At 40.4% G+C, this 8,260-nt stretch overlaps 1 protein-coding gene across 1 annotated transcript; it reads right to left on the minus strand.

The window, feature by feature from the left end:
• Window positions 1-637: 637 nt before the first annotated feature.
• LOC116095401 (interferon alpha-7-like) lies at window positions 638-1,210 on the minus strand. The gene has a single exon (XM_031376791.1). It carries the CDS (start codon window positions 1,208-1,210, stop codon window positions 638-640), a length of 573 nt encoding a protein of 190 aa, XP_031232651.1.
• Between the last annotated feature and the right edge of the window lie 7,050 nt (window positions 1,211-8,260).

Here is an 8,260-nt window from a genome sequence, read left to right on the forward strand (position 1 = left end):
CAGGGAACTCAGATGATTACTCCCAAGATTACTCTAGGGAGTAAGGGATCAGAGAGGACTAAGACACAACGTGATATGAGCAATACTCTCTGGCTTTCTACCTCACAGCATATATCCAGAAGGTGCCTTATACTGGAGAGAAAGTAGAGGGGAAGATTTAGGGTTTGTCTAAATGCTGTGCAGTGTACACGTGTATGCAGGATGATTCTTGGACACAGTTCATTTGTACAATTTTAATGGTGTAGAGTATACTGTTAGGAATATTGGAAAATTTTGAAGAGATATCAAATTAACAAGGAAAGTGTTTTACAAAGCAAATTTATTTGAACACACAATCATTTTAATTACATATGATGGTTTGCTACATTAAAGAAATTAAAAGACTACAGGATGTAAAATAAATAGCTTAAATTATATTAATAAGAAAATAAATAAATATATAAATAGATATGACAATATTACAAACAAATGCTTTTACATACAGAAAAACTTTGCACAGTTTTGCTGAAACATATAGGCAGGTTGATTGTATTCATACAAAAATAAATGGGAGTTTTTAAAGGAGAGCTTATGAAGTGAGATCCAGTGTCCTCATCCAGAAGAGTCCTCTCTGCTCTCAAGCCTCAGCACTCAGGGCTCACTCCTTCTCCTCACTCAGTCTTGCCAGCAAGTTGGCTGAGGAAGACAGGGCTCTCCAGACTTCTGCTCTGACCACCTCCCAGGCACAAGGGCTGCGTTTCTTCTCTCTCAGGTACACAGTGATCCTGTGGAAGTATTTCCTCACAGCCAGCAGGGAGTCTTCTGGAGTCAAGGAAGGCTCCTGCGCCCTGACCTGTTGCATCAGACAGCCTTGCAGGACATTGAGCTGCTGATGGAGGCCATTGCAGAATGAGTCTAGGAGGGTTGCATCCCAAGCAGCAGATGAGTCCTTTGAGCTGAAGAGGTTCAGGACCTGCTGGATCAGCTCATGGAGAACAGGGATGGCTTGAATGTTCTGCATCTGCTGGGCATTCACCTTCTCCAAGGAGAATCCAAAGTCCTTTCTGTCCTTTAGGCAGGAGACAGGAGAGAGCCTCCTCATTTGTTTCAGGAGTGTCAAAGCTCTCTTGTTCCTGAGGTTTTGAGTCTGAGGCAGGTCACATCCTAGAGAGCAGGTTGACCAGTAGTTCATCGCTACCAGGGCCATCAGGAAAGCACAGAGCCTAACCATTGTGGGTCTTACAGATGCTCTTTGTCCTCTGGGCTGTTTGATCCTGAACCTTTCCCTCTATGTTCTCTGAAGACCATCCTCTGTGGATGTGTCTTAAATAGGGCATATACTAATTTTCATTTTTCTGAATGCCCTCCTCTCTCCACTTGTCCTTTCACTTTCTTTAACTCATTATCTGCTTCTGTCTAGGAATGTTTTCTAATTCATTTCAGTTTTCACTATTGCTTCCTCTTTCTCTGCTACCCTCTGAAAGTTGTTTTATAGGTTTTTATTTTCTAATTAGAATTTTCATTAGCTGTTACACCACAGGTAAACATTGTTTGTCTGAAATTTGCACATCTGTTGTAACAAAAGAAAGTCTCTGTAAAAGTTTCCTATTAAAGGTTTTGAAATTCATTTTACAATTAATTTTTTGTTTCATCTATATCATTTATAAAATATTTAAATCATAGTGTAAGATACAATAATATTTTTCTAAATTAAAATATGTTGAAATGATGATATACTTTAAATTATTCCAGTATTTAAAGTTTTAAAATTTAGTTCTTCATTTTGCCTTCAGCAAGTGTAATATAAACTTATATAAAGGGTTAATTAAATTATCACTGCATTTTATCTGTTTGTTCCATGATTGTTATGCAATCCTCTGGGCTCAATGTATAAAATGGCTGGCTGTTCAAGCTTGATGAGCCAAGTTTGATTCTTGGAACCCCTGGTTACAGTAAAGATCAAACACCTGTAAGGTGTCCTCTGATCACAATATTCAGAACATTGCAGGCTTGTGAATGCCTTCTACCCCCTCCTCTCCTCTCCCTCTTTCTCTCTCTCACACACATAAAGACACATTCACACATTCACACACTCAACTTATTTGTGACAAAGATACCTAGTATGTGCTGTCAACCTCCTTCTGCATTTTTCTTTGACATACTGAATTTTTCAATACTAAGATTTCTGTCTTTATAGGACCTCTTCACTGATTTTTTCTTTCATTGCATGGGTAGTTATTATGATTTTATTTGCTATATTTGTACATGATCTTGTAGCTAGCTACCTGTGTGTCTGACTATTGCTTTCAAATCTTTTTCAAGTAATTCAGTTTTTTGCCTTTCCTTTCAGAAATCCACTAGGCTCTTGCACTTTCACAACTCCAAAGGACCCAACAATTGAAATATAGACTGATTTTAATTCCACTTTACAATGACTAACACCACAGTGTCTGTGAGATACCCTCATTTTCTTTCTTTTCTCTTTTCTGTCATTTAATATGGTTGAAAATAAAGCATGACTACTCATACTTTTTTCCACCTCAATAAACGAAAAAACCAAAATTCTTTTCCTATCTTATTTCGTTTCCTGCACAATCTCCCTTTTATTCAAGTTCAATATCAATATAATTATTTGTCACCTCTCTTCTGAAAATCACTATGGTTATTAGTTTTTCAAACACAAATATGGTAAAGTTTAGAGGCTTAATAAATAAAATAGGCAATTGGAGTTACTTACAAGGTTTTCTTTTCAATAGAGTTGTCATTAACCATTACGACACAAATATTCAACCAATAATTAAAATGTTTATACCTATGCCTAGATCAATTTTATCAGTGTATTTAAACATTACTGAATTTCATATTACAATCAATTGTTTTCTTATTTATATCAATTAATAATTATTTAGGTTATAATCTAGTCTGTGTTGCTAATTAAAATTTTCTAAATTTAAAATATTGATTTAATGATACTTTAAAATTTTCAAACATTTAAAGGCTAAAAATCATTTCTTCCAATTTCATTTGTTAACTTTAATTAATTAGTTATATAAAACATTAATTTAATAATCATTGTGTATTAGCTCTTCATCTAATGATTTTCATGCCATTTTGAGGACTCATTGGATAAAACTTTTTGCATGTCTTGGCCTACAACTTAGGCAGAAGCCTACTGCTCTCTAGCATCCCATTAGGCAATCGCAGCCAAGATCCCTCCCATACCTCTCCAACACTTTTAAGAGCCAAGCCAATTCACCCAAAAGGCGCTCATCCCTTGTCTCCGTTCCCCAGTCTGTATCACAGGCATAAGCCTCCTGTCCTACCAAAGGCCATGCTGGCATCTGGAACTCCAGAATCCACACCTGTATCCAGAACTCCTGAGGCCATGCCAGATACCAGAACTCCAGAAACCCAGAACTTCAGGGGCAATGCTGGCACCCAAAAACCCAGCAGAGACAGAGACTTGGTCACCAGAACTACAGGGCACTTAGGCCAGAAGAACAGAAAGGAAACAGGAAACGTATCCATCCAACAAAGAAGAACTCAGAAATCAGTGCTTAAACGTAATATTACCTTAAACCCATAGGAATAGAGGCCACCATAACAATCTAATCAACAGCATCCAGGGCAAAATCACATCACCAAAGCCTAGCTTTCCTACTATAGCAAGCCCTAGATATTACAACACAGCTTAGGCACAAGAAAATGACCTAAAGTCATGTTTATGAAGATGATAGAAGCTCTCAATGAGGAAATTAATATATCCCTTAAGGAAATCCAGTAAAACACATACAATAAGAGGAATGCATGAGTCCCTTCAGGAAAGCCAAGAAAGAAACAGTCATGGAGGTAAAGTAAATGGCTCAAGACCTGAAAATGGAAATGACACAATAAATAAACACAAACTGAGTGAATCTTTGAGATGGAAAATCTAGTTAAACTAACAGTAACTACAGATGTAAGTATCATGAACAGTATACAAGCAATGGAAAAGAGAATCTTAAGCGTGGAAAATACCATAGAAGAAATTGATGCATAATTCAAAGAAAATGTTAAATCTAAAAAATTTCTGACACAAACATCTTTGAAATCTGTAAAAATAATGAAAATATCTATCTTTAGAATAATAGGAATGAAAGGTGAAAAAGCCCATTTCAAAAATCCCAGAAAACATATTTTTGTCTGTTATGTTGTGGGTGTCACATAATGCACCCCAACCCCACTCATCTCTTGTTTCTTTGTGTCAGTTCTTTACTCTTGTGATCCTGCCAAAAGAAAAGAAAAAAAAACAAAAATAAAATAGAAACAAAACAAAACTAAACACCATCTCATTGCAGAATCTGCAATATGTCATTTGCCCCACTGTATATACTTTTTTCACAGATCTTGCAAATGTTCACTGTGATGAGTCATTGGTCTGGTATGAGGCTCCCAGTTTCCACTACACCATCAGAACTGAGTGCTCAACAGGACTCTTCTCAGATATCTTGTGGCTGCCCTGTATCTTGGAAATCCTACAGCTTTGGATCTGCAGGACTGCTGCTTTCCCAGAAGTTCATAGATGAGGTACATGTCAGAGAGGGTCAGCCAAAGACATGGATCTGGACCTAGGTGACAGCTGTGTTGGTCAGCCTGCCAGCTCTCCCACACCCACACCAGCAAGGTGAGTTGTCCAGAATTGTCCAGACTAGCTCACCCAGTGCTACAGCCTGCAACAGGCAGGGAAAGCTCTCTTGTTTATGACCTGAAGCCAGCTCACCTGCACCCACACCACCAGAGCCAACTCCCACTGTGCTGTCCTGATGACGTACCAAGAAAGTTCCAAGTGATGCAGCCAGTTAAGGTCTGGCCTAGCTCTCCAGCTCTCATGATTTCAGGGATGGCTGATCTGTACCTTTGCTATCAGGGCCAGCTCTACTGTGCTATCGAGTGGGGGGGGGGGGCACAAGTCTCATTCTCCCGAGGGCTGCACTAGTGAGGAGCATGGCCTGCTCTCCCACTCTCCTGACCCCAGGGCCAACTCTTCCAACTGCTATAGGTGGCGAGGGGAGAGAAGGCATCTCCACTGCACCCCCACCACTTCACAGCATGTGAGTGGTAGGGACATCTCTCCAGTGTTCATACCCTCGAGGCTGGCTCATCTGTGCTGCTGCCATCAGGGCCAGCTCTTCTGTGCTGCTCAGGTGAGGTACAGGGCCTGCTTTCCTCGGAAGCTGGAGACAGGTGAGATTAGCTCTGCACAGCCCTTGGATGCTAATGTGGTACCAGGTGACAGTCCAGACTAGGAATGTCCACATGGCCTCTAGTGACAATATGAGGCATGGAAATCAACAGAGACTCCTGCTCCTGCATGGAAAAGGACCCAGACATGAACCTCAGTGGCAGCATGGGCTAAGCCTTCATCATGGCTTCAGATGTCAGGGCCGGCTACTCACAATAGGTTATTCCTCTCTGTGTTCCTTCTCCAGTTCCATCTCTCTTCATAGTGCTCAAGCATTTCCCTTTCTCTCCTGTATGTCCACCACATACTTAGACATTCTAGTCATTCCAGGTGACATGCATCTGGCAGGTCTCTTGGTGGCTTCTATCTGGACCTAACGTGTGGCAGAGTTGCAGGTAGGCCTCTGGTGTCCACTGCCTACTTGTGCTGCATGGAGGTGGGCTGGATTTTGAGTGTCTTCCACTTGTACATTATGGTATGGTGGAGACGGGTCTCTCAGTGCATGCCCCCACCTGCACCTCACAGTGCAGCAGCAGGCAGGTCTTTGGCAGAAAACATTTATAACAAAATAATAGAAGAAAATTTTCTAGCCATAGGAAGGGCATAGCTATAAAGCTACATGAAGCTTACTGAAAACAAAAAATACTGCGCCAGGAAAGAAATCTCTTGTATTGCTACATAATAATCAAATCACTAAACATGCAGAATAAAGAAAGAATATTAAAAAGCTATGAGGGGAAAAGGGCAAGTAACATAAAAAGTAAGACCTATAAGAATCAATACCACCTTCTGGTCTGAGCCAGTGCCCTGAGCAGCTCCACAACCAGTCCCACAACACACAGAGGAAGCTTGACTCCCAGGTGTTCTAACATGCTAAGGATCATAAAATCATAGGTGAGGAGGCTACAACTTCTGCTCCAACACCTCGGAGTAACTGGGACCAGCGGGATCCAGGGACACAGGAAGCCTGCCTGCAAGTGTTACCCTTCTGGTCTGAGCCACTGCCCTGAGCAGACCTTGGACACTAGCTCCACCCCTACAACCACAACACACAGAGGAAGCTCAATTCCCAGGCATTCTAACACACCCTGTATAATAGGACCATAGGATCTCAGGAGCTTGGTCAGACCAGGATCTCAGGATCCCAGAGGCAGCTTTACTCCCAGGAGCTCTGACATACCCAGGATCTCAGGATCACAGGATCACAGAATCAAAGCATCACAGAGGCTGGACTCTGAGGAGTTCTGACACAACCAAGATCACAGGAGGGACAGGCTCCAGACAGATGTAGTGAGGGTAGGTAGCACTAAAATTAAGAAGATAGCAAGAGGCAAGTGTAAGTAAAAACACAAGCAACAGAAACCAAGGTTACTTGGCATCATCAAAACTCAGTTCTCCCACCATAGGAAGTCCTGGATACAGCATCGTGTTGGAAAAGCAAGATTTAGATTTAAAATGACTTCTCATGATGATGATAGAGGACTATAAGAAGGACATAAATAACTCCTTTAAAGAAATAAAGGGGAATACAGGTAAACAGGTAAAAGCTCTTAAAGATGAAACATAAAAATCCATTAAAGAATTACAGGAAAACACAACCAAACAGGTAAAGAAATTGAACAAAACCATCCAGGAACTAAAAATGGGAAAATCACAAAGGGAGAAAACCCTGGAGATAAAAACCTAAGAAAGAGATCAGGAGCCATAGATGTAAGCATCACCAACAGAATACAAGAGATAGAAGAGAGAATCTCAAGTGTAGAATAAACCATAGAAAACATTGACATGGGGGCTGGTGAGATGGCTCAGCGGGTAAGAGCATGCTCTTTGGAAGGTCATGAGTTCAAATCCCAGCAACCACATGGTGGCTCACGACCACCCATAATGAAATCTGATGCTCCCTTCTGGTGTGCCTGAAGACAGCTACAGTGTACTCATTTATAATAATAAATAAATCTTTAAAAAAAAACATACACTGTCTTTTAAAAAAGAAAAGAAAAGAAAACATTGACATAACAGTCAAAGAAAATGCAAAAAAGCTAAAAGCTCCTAACCCAAAACATCCAGGAAATCCAGGATACAATGAGAAAACCAAAGCTAAGGTATAGAGGAAAGTGAAGACTTCCAACTTAAAGGACCAATAAATATCTTCAAAATTATAGAAGAAAACTTCCCTAACGTAAAGAAAGAGATGCTCATGAATATACAAGAAGCCTATAGAGCTCCAAATAGACTGGACCAGAAAAGAAATTCCTCCTGTCACATAATAATCAAAACACCAAATGCATTAAACAAAGAAAGAATTTTAAAATCAGTAAGGGAAAAAGGTCAAGTAACATATAAAGGCAAACCTATCAAAATTACACCAGACTTCTCACCAGAGACTATAAAAGCGAGAAGATTCAGGGCAGATGTCATACAGATTCTAAGAGGACACAAATGCCAGCCCAGGATACAATACCTAGCAAAATTATCAATTACTATAGATGGAAAAAACAAGATATTTCATGACAAAACCAAATATACACAATATCTTTCTACAAATCCAGCTCTACAAAGGATAATAAATGGAAAATCCCAACATGAGGAAGGAAATTACACCCAAGAAAAAGCTGGAAAGTAACCATCTTTCAACAAACCCAAAAGAAGATAGCCATACAAACATAACTCCACCACTAAGAACAAAAATACCAGGAAGCAACAATCACTTTTCTTTAATATCTCTTAACAGAAGTGGAGGCTCACAGCCATTCATTGCACTGAGCACATGGTCCCCAGTGAAGGAGCTAGAGAAAGGACCCAAGGAGCTGAAGGAGTTTACAGTCCCATAGGAGGAACAACAATATGAACTAACCAGTACCCTCAGATCTTACAGGGACTAAACCACCAACTAAAGAGTACACATGGTGGGACTCATGGCTCCAGCTACATATGTAGCAGAGGATGTCCTAGTCTGTCATCGATGGGAAGGGAGGCCCTTGGTCCTGTGAAGGTTCTATGCCCAAGTGTAGGGGAATGCCAAAGCCAGGAAGCAAAAAGAATAGGTTGGTGAGCAGGAGG

Source organism: Mastomys coucha, unplaced genomic scaffold (genome assembly GCF_008632895.1).
Source record: "Mastomys coucha isolate ucsf_1 unplaced genomic scaffold, UCSF_Mcou_1 pScaffold18, whole genome shotgun sequence".
NCBI classification, from domain to species: Eukaryota; Metazoa; Chordata; class Mammalia; order Rodentia; family Muridae; genus Mastomys; species Mastomys coucha.